Source organism: Sphaerodactylus townsendi, linkage group LG07, assembly GCF_021028975.2.
Source record: "Sphaerodactylus townsendi isolate TG3544 linkage group LG07, MPM_Stown_v2.3, whole genome shotgun sequence".
In the NCBI taxonomy this organism is placed as follows: Eukaryota; Metazoa; Chordata; class Lepidosauria; order Squamata; family Sphaerodactylidae; genus Sphaerodactylus; species Sphaerodactylus townsendi.
In genome coordinates this window covers 28,448,610-28,472,085 of record NC_059431.1, presented here as the reverse complement: position 1 = coordinate 28,472,085, position 23,476 = coordinate 28,448,610, and the positions used below count along the sequence as shown (strand labels likewise).

Genomic DNA, 23,476 nt, shown 5'->3' with positions numbered 1-23,476 from the left:
GAACGCTCTCCCCAGATAGACGTGTCTGTCTGTGAACAGAGGTGGTTTCAGATGCTGTGAGGGACCTTCCTATTTGTCAGATGCACTGATCCTCAGAGGGGTGCTGAGTACATTCTTAGGAACTCAGACTGCCAAGACCAGTAGCAACGACTACAGGCCAGTATAAGACTGACAGCACATATGAGAGCCTGCATCCCAGAGTTGTCTGCTGCATACAGTGAATCCTGGCAGAGGGGTTACTCACTAGATAAGCTGTTTAAAAAGTTTTGGGAGGACTGGAAGACCACAGGCATATTATTGCTTTGTGAAATATACTCTATAAAGGACTACTTTTTCTCTAGTCAAAGGAATCTTACAGCTTACAGAGTGTCTAGCCCCGTGGTGGCGAACCTATGGCACTCCAGGTGTTAATGGACTACAATTCCCATCAGCCCCTGCCAGCATGGCGAGTGCTGGGCGCTGTCTTGACTCCGTTTTCCCTAGTCATAGTTCTAAATCTACACTTGGCAATTGAAAAATCTCCATTGGAGCAGAGCTGGGATCATGAAGTTTGTCAGAAGTTCTGCGTTATAACTGGGGTGCTGTGTGGTTTCCGGGCTGTATGGCTGTGTTCTAGCAGCATTCTCTCCTGACGTTTCGCCTGCATCTGTGTCTGGCAGGCGAAACGTCAGAAGAGAATGCTGCTAGAACACAGCCATACAGCCCGGAAGCCACACAGCACCCCAGTGATTCTGGCCGTGAAAGCCTTCGACAATACATTTTTAAAATATAGTTTTATTGAATATGGGTTGGCCCCTAGTTGGCTTTTGGCCCCAGTTGGCCCCTAGTTGGCTTTTATACCTGGGCCTATAATCTAACATGACTCGCCGCCTCCCCCTCTCTTTTCCCCGGGGAGAATTTTAAAATTGGGGTTGGCGGACGCCTCTTTTACTGTTATCGCTGTTTTAATGGTTTTAGTAATTTAATTAACTGTATTTATATTTTTGTGTTGTACACCGCCCAGAGCCCTTCGGGGATGGGGCGGTATAAAAGTTTAATAAATAAATAAATAAATAAATAAATAAATAAATAAATAAATAAATAAATAAATAAATAAAAAATACAAATATATTACAACAGTAAATCATATATGTTGTACATAAATTTTCTCCTTTTAGTTTATCGGCATAATTCCTATAGTATTTGGTTTGTTTCTCCCAAATGGGAGTAAATAAATGCCGAGTAGCTAAACAGGGCTTATCTTCCTAGTTAGCAAACCTAACATGTAAACAAATTAACGGAAAATTGACAAAACAGAGCTTCTCTTAGATAACACTATGATGCTAACTTTATGACATTGAATGTTAAATTTGTCTATCTCAAATTCCATCTTTAAAAAAAATATTTTTAGAGGTGTCCATATGTTTTCTCTCTTCTTCGTATCTTCTTCCTGCAAAGATAATGCAGTACAGTCCATATCCATAAGAATATAATTTTTTTCCAACCATTCATCTAGAGATGGGACCTTCTTTGACTTCCACTTGGCAGCGGTGGAGAGTGAACGAGGCTGCACGCGTCTGTTTCAGGTGGCATAAATCCTTGCTATTCTTTTCTTTTGCTGCTAAAAGCCCACGAAATATACTTTCCTCTGAAGGGGGGCATTAGCAGTGATAAAAGACCGTAGTATGGGCGCCGTGACTGACCTTCCAAACGAACTTCGACAATACATTGATGGGTGTAATGTTTCATGTCATTGTGCACAGTAAAAACCAACCAACACATGGCTTTCTCTCTTGTTTTTCAGATTGTCATTTTATTCTGGACATTCTTCGTTCTCCATGTATTGCATGCTGTTCCTCGCGGTAAGTATATTGTTCAGCTGCCAGCTGTAAGGGTGTGTGCTTTTAAAAAGTTTTCTCACATTGCTTAAAAATTTCCTTGGGGCGTGTGCATGCAAGAGAAGCATTCAGATGACGAAAAATGTGGGTGTGCAGGCACTACACGTGCCGTGAAACTGTTTCACTGAAGGCTGGTAAGTGTTGGGCACTGCGTTCTAGGTGAGCTCCCTCAGAATCATGCAAAGTAGCTGTCAGCTTAGAAGCACGTGGAGTCAAGAGGGAAAAGAAACTGTCTGGCTGTATTTTCCCTTTTTATATCCTGTGCCTGCTAACAAGGTCCTCAGAGAGTATGCCGGTAACAGCAAATAGTAACAAAATTGGTGCCTGTGTAAACTCCTAACTTCTGTTTCTTGAATGTTCTAACTTGGTAGTTTGACTAATTCTGCAGTGGTGTGGAAGTAGAGGGGCCGACGTAAGGCTTTGCTGCCACTTTAGATGTATTGGAGTGATTTGTGACATGGTAGAAGGTGTTGGGAAGTGATTGGTGAGTGTGGGCAGCCAGGCATCCCCACAGAAACACAGGAGTGGGCTCACACAAAGCTTCTGTTTGGTAAAGGCATGCCTTGTTTATTTTGCTTTATTGGATGCGGATGCCACCCTTTCCCTTATGGGCTCAGGAACCATCAGGGACCACCTTGGATTATCACCCTTGGTTGCTGCCTGATCTGCCTTTAATAGTATAGATCAGGGGTCTGCAACCTGTGGCTCTCCAGATGTTTATGAACTACAATTCCCATCAGCCCTTCACAGGGCTGATGGGAATTGTAGTCCACAAACATCTGGAGAGCTGCAGGTTGCAGACCCCTGGTATAGACGCACAAGCCGTGCAGTTAGGCTCATTTTCCTCTGACAATGGGCCAAATTTATAAGGAGCATCAGCATGTCTGAATGTTGCAACAGAAATGATCCAAACAGGCGTGGGCAGGAAGAAAAGTCTCCTTTGCTCTAAGTGATCCATTCCTTCTTTTCCCCAACTCAAAGCTTGGGGAAGGGGACAGGGTTGCCTCCAATACGCTGGCCTCCACTGTGAGAATAGAATGGGAGGAAGTATGCCCCATTCAATGCTAATAAAGTTAACATAACATTTGGTTGTTGTCCTACATGATTCATTGGTGTCATTAAATGTACCTTTTGAGGAGCAAGTGGTTATTGACTAAAGAAATTACAGGGTGTGAATTCCAGTGACTCCTAAGGTCCCCTTGTCAGGCTTTGTAAAGATCCCATGGTAAGGAATTGATTGCAAGAATGTGTGTTGCTGCTAAATGGAAATCAAGGAATACCCCATCAGTTGTGGCATGATGATACAGAAAGATTGGAGCTGTGGCCTTTCTTTCTTTCTTTCTTTCTTTCTTTCTTTCTTTCTTTCTTTCTTTCTTTCTTTCTTTCTTTCTTTCTTTCTTTCTTTCTTTCTTTCTTTCTTTCTTTCTTTCTTTCTTTCTTTCTGTTCATGTGTTCTTTCATCTGTTTATTCTCCTTTTCTGACTTCTGTCTTTTCTCCTTTGGTTTCGTCTGTTCATTCTCCTTCCTTCCTTCCTTCCTTCCTTCCTTCCTTCCTTCCTTCCTTCCTTCCTTCCTTCCTTCCTTCCTTCCTTCCTTCCTTCCTTCCTTCCTTCCTTCCTTCCTTCCTTCCTTCCTTCCTTCCTTCCTTCCTTCCTTCCTTCCTTCCTTCCAGCCATTTGCTTGGTGCCAGAGCCAACATACTTTTGTTTACCTTGGCTTTCTGTTAAATACGGTTTATCCTGTGGTTTATTTGTGCTATTTTCCTTCAATTTGTTTATTTTTACAACATTTTTTCACACCTTGTTTACTTTTCTGCAAAAGATTGTGCCAAGAGTTGCTGAGCCCCAGCAACATCTCCCCCTCGTGTCATATAATAGCTTGGAATGAGTTGGATGCCGCCCAACACATAGGGAGTGCGAGGTGTATCTAGGGAAAATGTAGCCCAGTGGAAAATCTGAGTTTTCTGTGCCTCCCTCCTCTCCATTCTAGAGTAATGTGGTGTTTGTGGGTTGTTTTAACAACTTTTTTTGCACCAGGTCTTGAACTCAGTGTGTGGACCCGGGGGGAAGGAGGAGGGGTGTGGGGAGTGATTTTCCGCTCCCCACATGACTAAATGGCCTGGGGACATTTGACCCCATATGTCCCCCTGGTTGGTATGCCCCTGGAATGTTGTCCCCATGTGCTTGCCGGCCATATAGCCCAGTAAGTCCTACTTTAGACAAACTCCCTTCAACAGTAGATGTCTCAAGATGCATATCTAAGTTTTCCTGCACATCTAATTTTTTCAAGCATTCTTTTAAAAAAATTATTTAGAAATGCAAAAGAAAATCAGATGGATGCAAGTCTTTATTTTCAAATGAATGTCACTAACTCTAGCATGACTTGTTGCCAGTAAGTGGCCTACACAAAATCTTTCAAAACGAAGGCATCATCTTTAATGCAAGTCTATTGTAGCAAATAATAATTAACAAAGCCTGAAGTTGTTTCAGCGAGGCATGTCGGACAGGATCTCATAAATTATTCCCAACCTTGCTTTGATGCTATCTTGTAGATTGATTATTGTAGATTGTAGATTGATTATTCAGATTTTTTTAAAAAAAATGCACCTGCATTTTAAAATTTTGCATAAAAATGTTTCCTATAGTACGACTATAGGGGGAAATTCTTTTTTTTTTTGCTCATTCACCAAGTCATCACTTCCAAAAGTGGAGTTTTGTTTCTCTGATAAACTGTAAGAGTTCTTTGATTCCCAGTATTATCATAAGCTTTCTTAATTATGGGCCTGAAGACACAATTTGCATTCTTGTTTTGTTGGCAGCAACTCTTAAGGGCTTGACTGAGACCTTTCTGAAATTAGGCTTTGGGTGGGGGGCAGTTTATTTGTTCAGATCATTTATAAAGGTCAGAGGCACGCGTCCTTTACAGTACATGGTATGAAAGCTTTTGTCAATAGTGCCAATACTATGGAAAGTGGGATATTTCTTTTAACAATGTCTCTGATTCTGTCTGGTTTGCCATCAATGAGCCCCCTCAGAGGAGGGTGGGTAGAAAATGAATGAATGAATGAATGAATGAATAAGGACTTCGGTACAAGAAGCCTCACTGAGGGCCATGTTGGTCAATATGGTAGAAGAAGAACAGTTTGGATTTATACCCCACCTTTCTCTCCTATAAGGAAAATTCAAGGTGGCTTACAAGCTCCTCTCCCTTCCTCTCCCCACAACAGACACCTTGTGAGGTGGGTGGGGCTGAGAGAGTTCCAAAGAACTGTGACTAGCCCAGGGTCACTCAGCAGGAATGTGGGAGTGCAGAAACACTTCTGGTTCACCAAATAAGGCTCTGCTACTCGAGTGGAGGAACGGGGGAATCAAACTCGGTCCTCCAGATTAGAATCCACCTGCTCTTAACCCAGTTCTCCAGATTAGAATCCACCTGCTCTTAACCACTACATCACGCTGGTAAGGCAGCTGTCATCTCAGAAGTACTAGATAAGGATTTATTTAAAAAAAAACACCCTCTCCTCCTATGTCATATTCCTTTTTAAAGCCAAGCATCCCCCTTTCTGAAGCAACTGGCTGGAAGCAAATGCACTCGCACAGCAAATAGTCGCTTTAGAAGGAGGGACCTAGTACTATGCTTGACTTGTGGGTGAGACTAATGGGAAAAGCTCACTCATGCTCACTTCATCTCGTTTTTAAAAATGGCCCTAGGGATTTGTTCTTCATTCCCATTTTGGTGTAATAATGCCTGTGCCTCACTGTATTGAATGGCGTTAATAAGTGAAATACCTTACTATGCATGTACAGTGCCTTCAGTACCTTATTATAGGGTGTAAGGTAGCCATTGACATGTCTGCATGGCTTGGAATCTTGGAATTCTGTGGCCCTTGAGCATTTTGTCACTTCACCAGATAAAACTCTGCCAGACTCCACGTCAACACCCTGGGTTTCTTACTCGTTTAAAATAGGTTGAGATTGCGACACTGAGACCTCTAACCGTTTTCTTTACCAGATAAAACTGATTGGCTTTATGCCAGTAAAGCTGGCAATTTAGAGACCTTGGGGTCACAATAGTGTCTTCCGTTAAATAGGGTACATTCCCCTGGCACTATCAGGAAGTTGGCAAAGTGTTCTGTTTGTTCTGGCGTACCAAGGATAGGTAGAGACGCACTGCTCTGCTGTATCTTCCACATCTTATCTGTTTGCTTACTAAAAAAAACCCTTTCATCCTATATCATTCTTGCCTTTAGTACCAAACTGCCTTGAGCCTGGTTTGCTGGGAAAGGGCAGGTCTAAATCAAATAATAAAATAAAATAAATATCAGGACAGCAGGATAGCTGGCTGTACTCTTGCTGAGTTTCATTTACTTATGGCGATAGCATTATACTCATGATCACTTCAATGATGGCTTAGTAAATAAGTAGTAAATGAAGATGTTCTGCTGTCTTCTGTTCCCCACCCCCACCCCGGCCCATGGCATTAAATTGGGGGATTGGTGGGATAAAAATGGAATAAAATGAAAAATGAGCCCCCGCCATGGTTTGTCATCCGGCAGTGCCCATACGGGTTACATCTTTGGGCGCTGCAAGCCCCTCCCTGGCCATAAGACCAGCCTTAAGACTGGGTGCCACAAATATGGGTTTAGTTTTTTATTATTGCTGCGTATTGAATTTTAAATGTTTTTAGATGTTTTTAAAGTAATTTATTGGTCCTTACTGTACTGTGAACCGCCTAGAGCCCTTTGGGGATGAGGCGGTCTATGAAATCCAATATAAACAAACAAACAAACAAACAAATAAAAAAGGCTAGAAAGTGCCATAATTTCCGTGGACTCGTTTTGTTTCACAAACTTTCAAGGCAAAGTTTTGTGCAGCACTACAGGACTCGGTGCTGCCTGTTGTAGCAGCTTACGCGATGCAGATGCAGTCACTTCTTTGTGCTGACATTTCAGGACTCTGAACTTTCCCACGTGGCAGTCCAAGAGCTCTGCCACCGGCCCCACGTCAAGTCTGGTGGGCCCGATAACCTGTTTCCAATGTACTCTCGGGCTGGCTTCATCTTGCCGTTTGCACGCTCTGCTTCAGCTGTACTTTTGCGCTGCTCGTGACTCTCCAGTCCTTAACATGTGGCATTACTCACAGTTTTGTGTTAATCGGAGCCAGACTTCTTGCAATGTCAGCCTCCTGAGGGCTGGAGGAATCTGATGTATGATACTGTGATTGACTGCAAAAAAAAAACAACAGTGGGGGGAAGCAGCAACCTCCAGCCCAGATCGGAAAGGATATGGTAGTTATGAGCCACACTGACAAGTAAATTAGGGGCTCTGCAGGCTTTGGGAAACCAGTGGAGCCCCAGTCTCCCCTCAATCCTTTACAGAGTTTGTTTCAAACTGTTTCAACTTTCTCCAGAATGCTCGTTTCAGAGGAAGTGTTTGCTCTGGCGTGGGAGCAGACACCACAGTTTGTCAGTTTCTTTAAAGAAGCTTGCTGTACCACAGACATAGGATTATAAGGACCAATGTTCTTGTTATTTTTTTTCCCCAGTGACCCTATGGAAATGCTCCAGTAGACTTACGCTGAGGTTTTAGAAAAGACTTGTATGCATTAACTTATTTTACATCGTGTTGCTTATTTCTGATTTCAGGGGATGATGCTGTCTAGGTGATTGAGATACATTCCTAAGTCAATGTAACTGCTTAAAATAACAAATTGATGCTGCTAGAAAGATATATGTAACCATCCTGCTATATGTATCCACAGCCATCTGTGCAGTCTTTCCTTGATCTCCACTTTATGGCTTCACACGCTTTGTAGACGACTAGGCTTCCCTTGTGCCTCTGCCCCATCAGAACTGTATTACATCTGTTATCTTGTAGGGCAGGAAGCCAGGTGGCTTTCTTGTGCTATCTACCGCTGACCTTGGGGCGCCTTAGCTCCAGAGACTGTTTTTTCGCAACCTCTCAGGAAAATGGGAGGGGAGCTTTCACTGTGGGATAAAGGGCACTGTGAACGCCAGCTTCATCAGAATTGGCTTTGCCAAGTATGGTGTTTTGATGCCTTTTCAATAAACGCTACTGATCAATACTTCAGAGTCCGTTTGTTGGCTTAAGGTTGCGAGACCTAACAGGATGACACACTAAACATAAGAGGATGTTGGGGATTTCACTTTTTGTGCAAGGACAGGGAGAGAACAAACCTCCTCTGGAACAGACTGGAATTATCCCTAATCTCACTGGCAATCAATTTTTCTGGGTTGAAGAATCATGTCTTTCTCCAAATTTGGAGAAATTTGGAAACAGGGTAGTACAAATAATTTGGAAACAGGGTAGTACAAATAATGTCTCTAAACCTGTGTTTGGAATTTCAGATTGGTTTGATTATCAACACATTATTCACAGGTGGATTAGGGAAGGCCATGACTTTGAATATGAGGACCCCTTTTTAAGTCAAAAATTTTTTTTTCTGGATTTGCACATGATAGTTGTTGTGCTGTTAGGACCCTTTGATTGAGAAAATACGTAATGCGTTTAAATGAAGAGACCAGTTGCTGAGTGATGTGCCCCCTCTGTTCTCCTGTTCTAAGGGTCCCTTAATATCATTGGGACCTACCGTTCCCTCTTCCTCTTCCTCTTTAGTTGGGTTTAAGTAAGGGTTTTTCGCAGGACGCCAATTTAGTGTAGTAATCGCTGTTTTAATGGAAATTAGTATTTTATAGTTCATGGAGCTTGAGTTATTAACTTTAGGTATTTATTTATTGGTCAGTTATTTATTCGCTCCTCTTGGTATTCCTGTGTTTTATGATGATTTTATTTATGATGATTTGTGCTGAACATTGCCCAGAACCCTTTGGGGATAGGGCAGTATATCAAATTAAACAAACAAATAAATAAATAATCACAGTAGAGTCCACATGAATTTGAAAAATAATAATACATATATGTATGAGACATATTATTTTTTCAGCCCAGGAAGGTGTGTTTGCTTATTTATTATACTTAAATCATTTAATGAGATGGCTGGCACTGTTTTGTGACTGTCTGAGATTGGAAGTCTGGTAGACACTGCAGACTTAAGATCATGAGAACATAAGAACTAGCCTGCTGGATCAGACCAGAGTCCATCTAGTCCAGCACTCTGCTACTCGCAGTGGCCCACCAGGTGCCTTTGGGGGCTCATGTACAGGATGTGAAAGCAATGGCCTTCTGCTGCTGCTGCTCCTGAGCACCTGGTCTGCTAAGGTATTTGCAATCTCAGATCAAGGAGGATCAAGATTGGTAGCCATAGATCGACTTCCCCTCCATAAATCTGTCCAAGCCCCTTTTAAAGCTATCCAGGTTAGTGGCCATCACCACCTCCTGTGGCAGCATATTCCAAACACCAATCACACGCTGTGTGAAGAAGTGTTTCCTTTTATTAGTCCTAATTCTTCCCCCCCAGCATTTTCAATGAATGACCCCTGGTTCTAGTATTGTGAGACCAAGGACTCGACATAGTATAAGGAAACTTCACATAGTTGTATAGTTTGGAGTTGTAGGTGTAGCTGCCTGGAATGACCCTTTTGCTAAAACAGCACAGTGTGTACTCATTCACTTTTCAGTTTTTGATGAAACAATTGGTGGATGCTTCTTTAGAATTCAGCCCTGCTTCTCAGTAGTAAGTTGGCTCCCAAAGGAGTTCACAGGTGTCAGAATCTAACACGAATAATAATTAATGTGCGATACAAAGTGTTCCATTGGAAGGAATGTTCAATTGTGCTGGGTCTAAGTGTAATCAAGGGTTGCCTGGTTCCTCCCCCCACCCCCTGCTATGGCTCTTTGGTTGGAGAAAAAGGGAACCACATCTCCAGAATACAGTCATATCTGTGGGCATATTCTGAGCTCCAGGGGTGATGATGTAGGGATTGCTAATCTAAGTGGCAAAATAAAGGAGAAGTCCAGGGGCACCTTAACACACAACAAAACTTATTCAGCATAGGCTTTTCTGGAGTCAGAAGTCACTTCAGATGTATGAACTATTGAAGGGAGGGCAATGATCTCTCCTACTCTGCAATCACCAGGCTCCCTTGGAGTTCTCAAGAGAGAGATGTCATGTTCCAGTGATGGTCCCGGCCCTTGATAGTATGCAGCTCTGGGCCTTCCTGGGCTGCTGGAAATGTGGGGTGGGCAGGAAAGCTAAGTGACCTGCCCACAAGGAAGTCACTGTCTGAACAGCAGCTCCTTGTCTGGACTTATCTTTGTCCAATATCTGCCTTCCATAATAGTCTGCCACTCCCTTACTAAATGGATAAAAACAAAGACCATACTTCTGCTATAGAAGCCTGCTTGCCACCTCCAGTCCTGGACTATCTACCACATTAAAGACAAAGAACATGCTAATGTATTTGCTTCTAGTGTCCCAGTGCTAATTTTAGCTTCTTCCTCTGACTAATTTCTCTCTAAAGACCACCTTATTTACATTCCCATTGTTTTTCAGCTGTGATTGAGTCAGCATTCCCTGGCTTAGCCCATTAATGCCAAATACCCAAACATTAATTTCAAGTACTATACCCATCAACTTGAGCATCATCGTTCAAATTGATCACCTTCCCCTTGTCTTTCCCAGGAAAGGAAAGGCTTCCCTTTGTCCTGGATGAGTGAGGGTCTGAGGGCCCAACCTTCCCTGTAAAATAACCCCGCTCCCAGCACTCAGTGCCCAGTACTTCTGAGCCTGCCTTTGGGTTCAGTTGCACTGCACACCATCTGCTTTCTCCCCTGCTTCCTTGGAGCCCAGGTGGGCCCTGGACTCTGCTTCTTAGACTTGAAGCCGCTTCAGAATCTGGCAAAGTATTATCCCCCAAACTCCCCCATCCCCCAAACTTCCATCCATCTATCTCCAAACCTGTCCCCTCAACACTGCTTATATCCTAGGACTGTTAGTTGTACTCTGCTGCTTTGATCATTATGTGCTGTGCAATTATTATTTTCTTTTAATAAAATTGTTAAACTTTAATTCACTCTCCTGCGGATTTCTTGTTTAAACAACTCTCTGTAAAAGTTGGCAACCAAGATTCCGAGCTTGCCCAGCCGCTCACTAAGCCAAAGATCTGCTCTCGCTAATTCCCCAACTAAAAAGTGGATAGATTCCTATTACTTTGGGTAACGCCCTCCCGCCAGAGCTCCAGGTCTACAGGATGGAGACCACTGACTTAGAGTATTTAGTGATACATCTACAGCTGTGGGGTAATCTTTATGTAATGTTTGACATAATCTTTTGCTGGCCACAGCATTTACTTAGAGAAATTAAGGTGATACTTGGTGAACACTGAACAATGCTGGAGATACTGACAACTTTAGAACAGAAGAACCTTCTTGGTGTTCTGAAATGCATCTGTGATATAGTGAAGAAACTAGCAAGCAAATAAGTATTAACGGTTCATGTTTTTGCTGTGGGCTGTAGATTGAAACAGAAGTTTTTTTCCCTGAAACAGAATAGTTGCAAAAGTAACTCAGTTGAAATGCACATTGCTAGCAAAGGGTAGAGGGTGTTTTAACCGGGTGAGATTATAAAAAGTTACCTCCACCCACTTTTCCTTTTCCTTTCTGACTGCAAGAGGTTTGCATCTGTTTCCTGGGTTTCTGAATGAAGGGAGTGATTCATACTCAGGCATTTGTCTATTATTTGGCTGGCATAAAAAGTGCTAGGACTTGGAACGGGGTAGCGGGAAGATGGAAACAAGGCTTTTGGAAAGCCCTACCCTTTAGCTTTTTCCAAAAATGATGTTTTATAATAAAATCTAAATAAAATCCGAAATAAAATTTTATAATAAAATTCTAAGGTGTATAAAACATGGTTTTAAGATGTGGACTTTGGTTCTTCTTCTAAAGTTAGCTGGGAAGCTGTCCTGAGTGACTCAGGAGTGGAAAGATTTGCTTGATATGGAAATTGGACATGTCCCTGCCTATGAAATTGTAGCTGTCATCTTTTCTGTAGCATTTGCATTGATTGCCATAAGTGACTCCCTCCCTCGCCCTCCCAGCATGGAAAAATGAAAGAGTCTGTAGAGGTGATTCATGCCTTAAACTGTTCTTGTCGAGTATCCCGGGAGAGGGGACTGCGAATCTGACAGAGACGCTGGCAATTGACTGTACCCAGAATCCTGTCTTGTGTTAGACCTGTTGCTCCAGAGGGCAGCTAACTGCACATGTGCTTAAAACTTAGGTGAGCTTTTGAAACGGGCAGAATGCAGATATTAGCCTATTAGATATTAGCCAAGGTGTCTGTTGTGGGGAGAGGAAGGGAAAGGAGTTTGTAAGCCTCCTTGAACCTCCTTACAGGAGAGAAAAGTGGGGTATAAATCCAAACTACTCCTCCTCCTCTTTCTTTCTTTCTTTCTTTCTTTCTTTCTTTCTTTCTTTCTTTCTTTCTTTCTTTCTTTCTTTCTTTCTTTCTTTCTTTCTTTCTTTCTTTCTTTCTTTCTTTCTTTCTTTCTTTCTTTCTTTCTTTCTTTCTTTCTTTCTTTCTCCCTTTCTCCCTTTCTCCCTTTCTCCCTCTATCCTCTCCCCTCCCTCCCTCCCTCCTCCTTGCAGAGGGCCCGGAGGTATCTGGCTGGCTGCTGTTGACAACGCTCGCTGTATAGTGGTCTGATCCGGCAAGGCATTCTTTGTGCCATGTTCTTACTAGAGTGCAGCCTACAAAAAAGTGCAGCAGCACAAAAACCTAGTTTGTAAAACTTATACAAGTGCAGAGCAACACAAGTACAATTTCATCAAAGAAATTGATATATTAGGAACATTAGAGAGATCCAGTGGCTACTTGCAAGCAAATGTATATAAGAAAGTTGCTCAAGAACAACCATGTGACCTCATTGTATAGTTAGCCACAAATCAAAAAGGTGAAAGCTATTAGCAGGACAGTTCAAATTATCTTCTTCAGACAAAATAAATGCTGATCTTTCCTTCAGATATAAAGTGTGATTGTCTCTAACAGGCAGGTTTCACTCTTGCTCAATGCAAGGTTGCCCATTAGAGAGAAACTGGTATATTCAGTTCATCATTTGATTGGTGGCTTCATACAAGGAAGTTGTTCAGGAAGAAGATACCTTTCTTCTGGTTGTTGGGGATACCCCCTCAGTCTATTGAATATGCAATGTTATGTATATGAATATTCTTTGGACTTCCTTGCCGAGAAGGATTGATCAGATTGGCCATGCTGGCAGGGGCTGATGGGAATTGTAGTCCATAACATCTGGAGTGCCAAAGGCTTGCCACCGCGGAGATAGTCTGTTAGTGCAAAGAGACAGGCCACCATTTCTTCCCAATGGATCCAGCTATGAAGTGTTGCTCTGTTTTCTTATTCTAAGTGAAACTTAGATCTAGATCAGTTTCCCTACCAGTCTTTGTTGTTTCCTCACAAAGCTTATAAAGCCAAGGACTTTAGTCACATTTGAAGTCCTTGAGGTTACTTATATCATAAAGGATGTTTTCTGCTGGCTGTTGGTTCAAGGCAAGCCAATGACGAACCCAAGAACTAGTTGGGTTTTTTGAAATATACTTTTTTGAAATGTACTACATTGTGTGTACGTCAGGGCCTCTTAAGAAGTCAGGGCTTTCTCATAAAAGTATATGTGGAAAATTATCTGAAAGCGTTGACTGCACACATGGGCTTCTTGCTAACATGTACAGCCTTATATGACATTGAAAAAGGTAGGAATATGTTTGACTGTGTGTGTCACAAGTGCTTTCACTTCTTTTTCGAGTCTCTGCTTTCCTACCTGTCTAAAACTGCCCTACAGGGTGTAGAAGCAAGTCTGTCCTGTTGCACTTTCTCTTTTGTGAGCATCAATGTACTGTCTTTATTATTTTTTTCCTGTTGGAATCACAAGTCCTGGTATTGCTGATGTTGAAAAGCTGATCTGCTGTGGAGAAGAAGTATAACTGATCTATTGTGAGAGGAGACCCAGAGTGGTGTAGTGGTTAAGAGCAGGTGAACTTTAATTTGGAGAAACCGGGCTTGATTCCGCACTCTTTCACATGAGTGGTGGATGCTAATCTAGTGAACTAGATTTATTTCCCCACTCCTACACATGAAACCTGCGGAGTGACCTTGGCCTAGTCACAGTTCTCTCAGAATTCTCTTAGCCCCACCTACCTCAGAAGGTGTCTGTTCTGGGGAGGGGAAGAAGCTTATAAGCCGCTTTGAGATTCCTTAGCAGAGAGAAAGGAAGGGTATAAATCCAAATTCTTCTTTTCTCCTTCTAACTGAAAGCAATCACTATAGTTTTCTGCTCCATCTCTAAAAAGCTCTGTGTTACCTAATTGACACAATGGCAAAACTCTCCCTTCTCATCAGCAAAGAAAATGGTAGTAAACTAGTTTGGTCTCCTTGCTTTTTCATCATTACAAATCAAGCCTGAGGCCACTTTCGATGCAGCTTGTATTCATTAGTATCGTTTGAGGGAATATTGCATAAAAACTTGTTCTCACAACCCTCCTGGCTCTGATGGGGCTGAGGAGATGGAAAGGTGTGGGCAAACGCCAATAAAAACACTTGTAAACAACATCATGGTTCATTGGTTCTTTTTTTTAAAGAGAGACACCTCAACTGCCAATCTAATAACAGATGGCATTTCGATGCTTTGATGATTCATACTTCCTTGAAAGCAAGGGATGGTTTGGAGCATGACCTGCCTCAAGCGGCTGGCACAAAATTCAGCTCTTCCCCTTAAAACCTTTCCTTTTAAATTACCTGTACTGTAAGGCTGCACCTGCTCTACAGACCTGGTGTTTCAAAATCATTTGTCGGAAGGAACTGTTGGCAAATCACAAACTAATGGTCTGGAACCGCACTAAATGCGGGCAGTTGCCACTTATTTTCCCTTCCTGTGGCAGACACCTCCCCCCCTAACCCCCAGCAGCAAGTATTTTCTCAGGACCTCTGTCCCTCTTTAACAGCACGTCTTGGAGATCAGCAGGAAGGGAGAGGCAGAAGAATTTTGTTCAGCTACTGGAAAGTGTTGTCTGGAATCCAACCTGTGAATGTTTCTGCATGGAAGGGTGTAGAAAAAAGCTTGTATGTGTCACAAATTTATGAAGTTTTCGCGTGTGTTTTTAGCACCTATACCCGCTGTAGGAAAGGGTTTTTTTTCCTGTGAACTTCTAGGTTACTAGCAAGACTACCAGTGAAGTGTGCTTTGCCTAAAAAAGCTGGATGGTGCAAAGTCTATGGAGACAGCAGACTTGAAGGCCGCTACCTTTAAAACATTTATCTTGTGCTGTTTGCTTTACATAACTGAGGCGGCAGGAGAGGACTTGACAGTGGAGTGGATCAGCTGTGGGAACTAAACAGTGGATATAACAGGAAAGGTGGCGTGATCATAAGAGAAAGCAAAAAGTCTCTAAATCTGTAAAGCAATTTTGTTACCTAAATTTGGGTTGGCATTTTAACCAAAGCTTTGTACATGGGTACATGGAACCAGCAGGTACATGGAATTAACCCCTTTCTCCCTCCCTTCCTTCCTTCCTCTCTTCCTTCCTTCCTCTATCCCATTCTTATTTAATGCCTGAAAGTGGGGTTAATTAGACCTTTCCTTCTGCCAGCAAAACAGGGTTGGGAGAGTTACTTTATTCATGGCAGCAGATTTATGTCTTGGCCACTGCCATTTCCATCTCTTCTCGTTCGATAGCAGGCCCCAAATGCTGAATCAAACATATAGAAACTGCCCTTTTAGGCAAACAAACAATGCGGCTGTCTAAGCTGCTTTCCCTCCCCTTGCTTGCCACTCCCCCCACCTGCAGGCCAAAAATGGAAAAAAACCCTTAAAAAGGCAAAAAAAAAAAATCAAACGAACCTCAAGGGTACCCTGAGATATGAAGAGCGAGTTCAAGGATACCGTGACATCGAAAAGGTTGGGAAACACTGGTCTAGATGGATGCATCCTTCCCTGGATTGGTCACTGGTGCAATTAGAAGAAGTATTACATTTAGGGGCAACACCCTCTCCCCCCGCATTCATTTCACACATACACGCCTATCAGCTGGTGGTGACAGGCCGAGAAAAAGGGACTGTGGTAGATATGCCATTTTCTGTGGGCCTCTCTATGGCATCTGCCTGGGATCTGCTGGAAACAAGATGCAGCACTAGGTGGACGTTCTGATCTGATCCCACACGGCTGCCCTGATGTTATGAAATTTGAATCCTGCTCTCTAGTCCTGTGCTTTCACCGCCATACCATACCATTCTGGCTTTTTAGCCCGTTATGTAGTGTATTTTCCTTAATTGCTTGAGAAAATTATATTTTAGGCTGCTCCGTCTGCAGAACAGCCTAATTAAAATGTGTATGGCGCCAGCTAACTAACACTGGCTGTTGTGGTACCAAACAAAATATTACAGCAAAACAATGTGATTGTTTTAAACTTGACAAGCATGCTGTATTCAAGTGTTGGAACGGAGCATGGATTTAGAATGAAAGTGCTTAATGTTTTCTCTATAAATATAGTGACAGTAGAACTAAGAGGATTACGTTTCCTGGTTTTCATATAACTCTTTACCCATCTTTTGTTAAAAGCTGCTATTAGGGTTTGGAGAGGGGGGCGGTAGGAGATCTTCACGTCGCCGTGAGCATTGCATGTAAGCAGTTACAGGTTGTTTCCTTTGCTCTGCTCTAAGAGCAGCAGTGGCGTAGTGGTTAAGAGCAGGTGAATTCTAATCTGGAAGAACCGGGTTTGATTCCCTGATCTGCCGCTTGAGCTGTGGAGGCTTATCTGGGGAATTCAGATTAGCCTGTGCACTCCCACACACACCAGCTGAGTGACCTTGGGCTAGTCACAGCTTTCCAGGGCTCTCTCAGCCCCACCTACCTCACAGGGTGTTTGTTGTTAGGGGGGACGGGCAAGAATATTGTAAGCCCCTTTGAGTCTCCTACAGGAGAGAAAGGGGGGACATAAATCCAAACTGTAACTCTTCATCTTCTCCTTCCTCTTCTTCCTCTTCCTCTTCTTCCTCCTCAGCCATAGCAAGCCTTCTCCACATAAATTGAAAAAAAGGATGGCAGAATGGGGGTGAACTGGTCAGAGAAGAAAGAAGAGCATAAGGACATACTTGAATTGGAAATGATCTTGCTGAAGGGTCCCTGTTGAGACATGTCCAACCATTAATAATTCATCCAAAGAATGGAGCATACAGCTGCCTGTCTTTCACAGTCGGAGACCTCAGTCTTGTCTCATCCCAATCAATTACTTGTCGGCCACCAGGGGGCGCAGTTTTTTGGCTAGTGGCACCAAAATTTCAGGATATCATCAGTTGACACTCCTGATGATACCACCCAAGTTTGGTAAAGTTTGGTTCAAGGGGTCCAAAGTTATGGACCCCCAAAGAGGGTGCCCCCATTGTTTCCAATGGGAGCTACCGTATATACTCGCGTATAAGCCAACTTTTTCAGCACACACAGCCTAAACTTCCCCTGACCCTGGTCCCTGCCCTTGGTACATTTCTAGTTTAGCTACAATTTCCTCCCTTTTTTTCAGTAGTCCTGTCTGATGCAGGAAACGAAGCTGTAATCTAATAGTCTTAAGTCTGGACTGGAGGGGTTTAGGTTTCACAAAATATTATAAGTAGAAACTATAAAGTTCCTTTTTGATGTTTTAGTAAAGTTGGGTGGCTCACTCCCCATCAGACTGTTCCATTGAATAGCTTACTTGGGATTCTTACATTGGGAAGATGCCAGTTAAATAGAAGTTTGATGGCAGAAGGTACGCTGTGTTAATGAGGAAATGCTCTACATTTTCCTTTCAGGCTGTGTTTAGATGTTATATGGCAGATAAGGTAGTTTTGAACATAGCTGAGATTTTGCTTTGAGACCAGCGTTGCATCATATCTGTCAGAATAAAAAGCCCCCCCCCCCCCCCCCCCGCGCTAATAAAAACTGCCTACAGCTCTTCCTTATTTGGTCAGGTCTTCTAAAGATTTCTGAAGCCAGAGTTGAGAGAGGATTTTTTTTCTGAGACCCTTCTAGTTTTACAAGAGCAAATCTTCCTCTAGCTTGAAAAGATGTTTCCACTTGTGTCTGTGGCTTCTTTTGAAGGGGCTACATGTTGAACTTTCAACGGGAGAAATGGTACGCAGGATGGATGTGGTGAAGAGAGTGTGTTTTAGTTATGGCTGAGATTTTAACCACTTTCCATAAACAACATCTCAAAGGGATCTGTGGCATATTTGAGTTTAATAAATGTGCTTTCAAAAAAGGGGACCACCAAAGGCAAAGTTTTCTGATAGCTTCAAGGTAAATTACAGCTTTCAGAGCCAAAAGTATGCTTCACTGTTCAGTGTTCCTTATAAACTTAACATTGTTTGTCTGCGTCTCTTGTATTGAATCAGCATCAGTGTTGTCTGTGTTTACTCACCACTTGTCATACATTTTGCCACTTCTATTTGGCCTTAGGTAGCTAGACACTTGGACTGTTCCCCTAGTTCAGTGGTGGCAAACCTATGGCACGTGTGCCAGAGGTGGCACTCAGAGCCCTCTTTGTGGGCACGTGTGCCATCACCCCCGTTTGGGCACTTGGCAGTGGCATAGCGCCAAGGGGGCGAGGTGTGCGCAACACACTGGGTGCACACCCCTGTGGGGGCATGGTGAAGACGTCCTGGTGGCATCCCAGGGTCGTCCCAGGGCAGGGCGGGGGCAGACGGGGGGCGTAGCAGGGGCACAGGGCGCACGTGTGCCCCGGATGCAGTTTCCCCTTGCTGTTCCCCTGGTCTCTAAAAGGGTTCGCTATCACTGCCCTAGTTCCTGGGGTGAGTGCTATTAAATTTTAGATTGGAAGGTGGAAAACAGGGGCCGCTGTAATGTAAGTAGCCTGGTCTGCAGAAAGGCTTTTCACTAGCAGTGGCTTCCTGGATACTAGGTTGGGATGTGAGACCAGTTTAAATCAGCACAATGACTTAAAGGCAGCCGCCTGTTTGTGTGCATAAAACGCACTCAGCTTGGGTTCATACAACGACAGCTAAAATCTTTCCAAATCTTTGAAGCTGTCAGGTCACTAATAAAGGATGCAAGAGAACTAAATTTGGAAGTGATGAGAACTACCTCTGAAAGTGGCTATGTGCTAGGGTATAATCTCTTCTGGGGTTTCTGATTGCTTGGAGCCACTGCTCTGAAACTCTTTGCTGCCGTTTCTGTTACTGGGCAGCACAGACTGTTAAGTCTAAATTCAGAATGGAGGGCAGATAATGTACTTCGATGGCCTATGGCTATCCCTTAACGGTCTTGGCATGTAAAACCAGAGCATGTATGTGTAGCACCCAGGAGCAGCTGCTGCTTGTTTGAAAAGGAAATCTACTTCTTTGAAGGGCCAGTTTGGAGGGCAGTGAACTTGCTTGGCCTCCCTGAGGTGCTTGTGAGTGATAGATCTGTCTGGGCTTTGGACACTCCCTGAGCCAGGTTGCCACTAGATCTGATGCCATAAAAGGGGAGCTTCCCCCTTATTCTTCTGTGGAACTAACACACCAATCACTTGGGGTGGTAAAACAAACCTAGCTCAAACATGTGCTTATCTTCATATCTTAAAACAGCTGGAGCTTAGTAGCTGCTCTCTTAATGTGGGGGGAAAATCTCATGAGTACATATAAAACCCAAGTTTCCTGTTTTGCTGTCTGAGCTGTGTAGAGAGCTCGGTGCTCCGAATAATTCTGCTTCAGGGAGGTTCACGGACAGCATATTAATAACTAGTTCAGTTTTTGGCAGGCTGGCAGCAGGCATGAAATCTTACCACCCTGGAGCTCCAGGCATTCAGCCCCCTTTTGCCTTTAACCACAGTCTTCTGAAGGGCTACCTTCCCACCTCACCCACTCAGTCTACCTTTCCTCCAGCTTTCCTCACGACCTGCCAATAGCAAAAACTGCTTGCGTGTGGGAAGAACGTTGAGCAAAGCGTTGCACTTTTCAGTATTTTCAGAAGAATTCCTCAGTGAGAAAGGGGAGAGCAGGCCAGCGCCGATCCACCAGCCTGCTCTCTTCAGACCACCAGCACGATTCCTGGCAGCGATTCACACCAGGGCTAAGTGGTGTTGCAGTGATGTAGGAGTTGTCACAAACAACTCCTTGTGAAAACACTGCATTTGGCTCAGAACTGCACGATGAAGTTACTTCAGTTGATTCAACTGCAGCAAAAATCCTAGCTGTGGACACTGAGTGCATCTTTGAGACATGCCCTGTTAAGTGCCTTAAGAGCTGTTGCAACTGAAGGTTAACAAAACATGCCTGGGGCACATCTTCATCAGGGCCAAAGCTTCTTTGAGTAGGATTTCTAAGGAATTGCTTCATACAGAATTAAACTCTGGACAGTCTTTTTATAGACTGAAAGAGCTGGATGCCAACACTCTGATGTAATGGCTTCTTTGAAAAAAAAATTCTCAACATTCCCAAAAATTTAATTTTGGAAAGTTGCACCTACTATGCACAGAGTAAGCTGTGTTTGCCCACTTACACAAACCAAATGTTCCAGCAGGTACATGGGGGCTTTAGAAGTTGTCCGTGGAAGTCCTAATCACAACTTGCCTCCCATGAAGTTTAGCTGTCGGCACTCCTGATTTTTGACAGGATTATGAGTTTAGTTCAGACTTAAGGGTACTGGGTCCAGAATGCCAGTGTGTTAAGTAATACTGTCCCTGCTCATAGCTGCCACTGAAGTAATTAACTCAGTGGTTTTCAACCTGTGGGTCGCGACCCCTTTGGGGGTCAAACGACCCTTTCACAGGGGTCACCTAAGACTCTCTGCATCAGTGTTCTCCATCTGTAAAATGGATAAATGTTATGGTTGGGGGTCACCACAACATGAGGCACTGTATTAAAGGGTCGTGGCATTAGGAAGGTTGAGAACCACTGAATTAACTGGTTAAGGCTGCAGCTGCCCAGATGAGTGGCCAGATTTTACCCTCTGTGTACTGTCAAAATCTATAGTGAAGTCTCTAATGAATCTCAGTGCTACAAAGTCCTGTTAAGCCTATTTCTTTCAATAGAGTGGCTATAAATATGTCACCCAGTGACTGAAAAGGTACTCAGGTTACCATTTACACCATTCCAATTGATTGAAAGCTTCCATAGATTTCTACCTATACGTCTAGTTGGGGTTTTTTGTTTGTTTTAATTTGAACTGATTTTTAAAGCAGCCATCTCCTGAACGTGTGTGTCCTTTACCTTTAGCTTTACCTTCAGGCCAGAATGAGAGGTGACTGGGCAAGACTTCTGCGTCCGACAATACAGTTTGGCCTCGTTGCGGCATCGATCTACGTGGGCCTGTCCCGTGTTTCTGACTACAAGCATCATTGGAGCGATGTACTGACTGGACTGGTCCAAGGAGCACTGGTAGCCATTCTTATCGTAAGTCTGCAGACTGAGTTACTTTGCCAGAAAGTACAGCTGATGTCTTGGGATTGTGGCTCAATTGCCTGCCACTGTTTTGCCACTTCCAAAGCATAGGCGGTTTCAACCAAAGGAAGCAGGAACACAAATTATTCACCTAGACCCCCTTCTTGTGATATTTGCCACTTCTATGAAAGAGTGAGGAAAAGGGAAGAGAATATGGCTTGTAACAATGTCATAGACTTGCAATACTGTGCGAAGTGGAATTACCGTATATACGCGTGTATAATAGATTGGTATAATTGCTGCTGTTGAAGTGGTATATAATTGAAGTTGAAGTGGTATAATGTTGAAGTGGTATATAATTATTCTGCAGTGATATAATTACTGCTGTTGAAAATTTGTTTTAATGGGGTTAAGCTTTATTTATGTATTTTATGTGCTGTTATTGAGAACAGTTGTACTGTGAGCCGCCTCGAGCCCTTCGGGGGTGAGGTGGCCTATAAATCCAATAAATAAATATAAGTCGACGCAAATATAAGTCGAGGCACCTAATTTTACCACAAAAAACTAGGAAAACTTATTGACTCGAGTATAAGTCTAGGGTGGGAAATGCAGCAGCTACTGGTAAATTTCAAAAATAAAAATAGGTACAGCCGGACGCTATTTGGGGATCTCTGCCACTGACCCTCCATCTCACCAATCCCAAGGTCTCTGACACCGACCTCTCCATCCGGCAGCTTGTCCAGCTCACCCAGGTCAACTGGCTGTCACCCGCTGAAAGCCAGGAGCTGGCTGCTGCCAAGAAGAAGGCAGCGAAAGCGGCTGAAAGGGGGAAGGCAGAGGATAGCGAAGCAGAGAAGGAGGCTGAAAAGGGGGAGGCAGAGAAGAAGGCAGAGGAGAGCGAAGCAGAGGCAGAGAAAGCAGCTGAAAGGGGGAAGGCAGAGAAGAAGGCAGGAGAGAGCGAAGACAGGAGAGGGGGAACACCACACAAAAATTAAGTGGGGCCCTCACTCGCGTATAAGTCGAGGGGGGGGGGCTTTTTAGCACAAAAAATGTGCTGAAAAAGTAGACTTATACGTGAGTATATAAGGTATACTCTTCCACCCTTCTGTACTCACTAAGTCTTCAAAAGAAGGGGCCACAATTTTTCCAAAAACAAAATCTCAGGAGGATTACTCTGAAGTTAGGATAGTGGGATGCAACTTCCCATCTCTATCTACAGATGCTTCTTAACTTCTTGTGGACTCTGCTGTTATTGTGCTCACACTAGAAGCAGAACCAGTAGGATAGCCCACTGCTAGTGCCATTTGCTTTATCTAATGCTTTCCATTATGTTCATCTAGGTTGCATACGTATCAGATTTCTTCAAAGAGAGAGGTCCGACTTTTAAACAGAAAGAGGAAGAAGACTCACACACAACTTTACATGAGACGACACCTACCAATGGAAATCACTTTGGCAGTAATCACCAGCCGTGACCAGCTCAAGAGCTACTACCCTGTGGAATCTCCTGCTCTCCAAAAGGAAAGCTTTGCAAGTCTTTCTGGCCTGTGTAAAAAAAATAAATTAAAATGCCTTTTGAAGGGACTGCTGCTGCTATATCTCTCGGATGCTCACTTTACATGTATATAGTAACATTTAAGACCTATGTATCTAAAAGCGTTTCTGTTGGTTCAAGCTTGTGCTTTAAAGACACATTATTTGGGCTATTTTTTTAATTAAAATAATATGGTAACACTTATGTACAAAGAGCAGTGGTGTATGGCAATACGCCCTGCTAGCATGTTGCTTATGGTGAAATACATACAACACATTAGGAACACTGTAAAGCATCTGTCTTGCTGGGGACGGGCAGCCTGTGCAGTCAATTTTTTTGTTCCCAGGGGATTATTTTGTGAAATCTCAACAGCAGAAGAGATGGGTGGTGCCCGTTCCGTATTATCCCTGGGCTTGTTATAGGTAAAGGCTTGCAGCAAACACAATATCTCTCTTGATCTTTGTAATACCTGTGAATGAGAAGGAAACAAAATTATCACTAGTAAATCTAAAAGGCAGGTTGCACCTGGCTATTGCCAGTGACAGAAAAATAATTTGCATTTAGCAAGCATGTTCGGCAGTGGCTGGCCATTGAGATCCAGTGTCCCGATCGAGTGTCCCAACTGCTCGTTTTATTTTCCCAGTTCTTAATTAAAAGTTGTTTTGATGACACTGTGGGTTTTTGGTTACATTATTTCCTCTAAAGTGGAGAGCAGCTGATAAAGATAC

The 23,476-nt window shown here is 43.3% G+C and overlaps 2 protein-coding genes across 3 annotated transcripts in view; one reads left to right on the top strand and one right to left on the bottom strand.

The window, feature by feature from the left end:
- The window catches only part of PLPP1 (phospholipid phosphatase 1), a 98,344-nt gene extending 74,925 nt beyond the window's left edge, over nt 1-23,419 (top strand). For both annotated transcript variants that reach the window (XM_048503092.1, XM_048503093.1), the window contains exons 4-6: nt 1,784-1,841; nt 21,050-21,226; nt 22,555-23,419. In XM_048503092.1, coding sequence (XP_048359049.1) covers nt 1,784-1,841; nt 21,050-21,226; nt 22,555-22,689 — 370 coding nt within the window. In that variant the 3' untranslated portion in view covers nt 22,690-23,419. The remainder of the gene's footprint in view (nt 1-1,783; nt 1,842-21,049; nt 21,227-22,554) is intronic.
- The window catches only part of MTREX (Mtr4 exosome RNA helicase), a 51,624-nt gene continuing 51,059 nt past the window's right edge, over nt 22,912-23,476 (bottom strand). The window contains 1 exon segment of the mRNA XM_048503094.1: nt 22,912-23,217. Within this exon segment, the coding sequence (XP_048359051.1) occupies nt 23,165-23,217 (53 nt within the window). The 3' untranslated portion in view covers nt 22,912-23,164.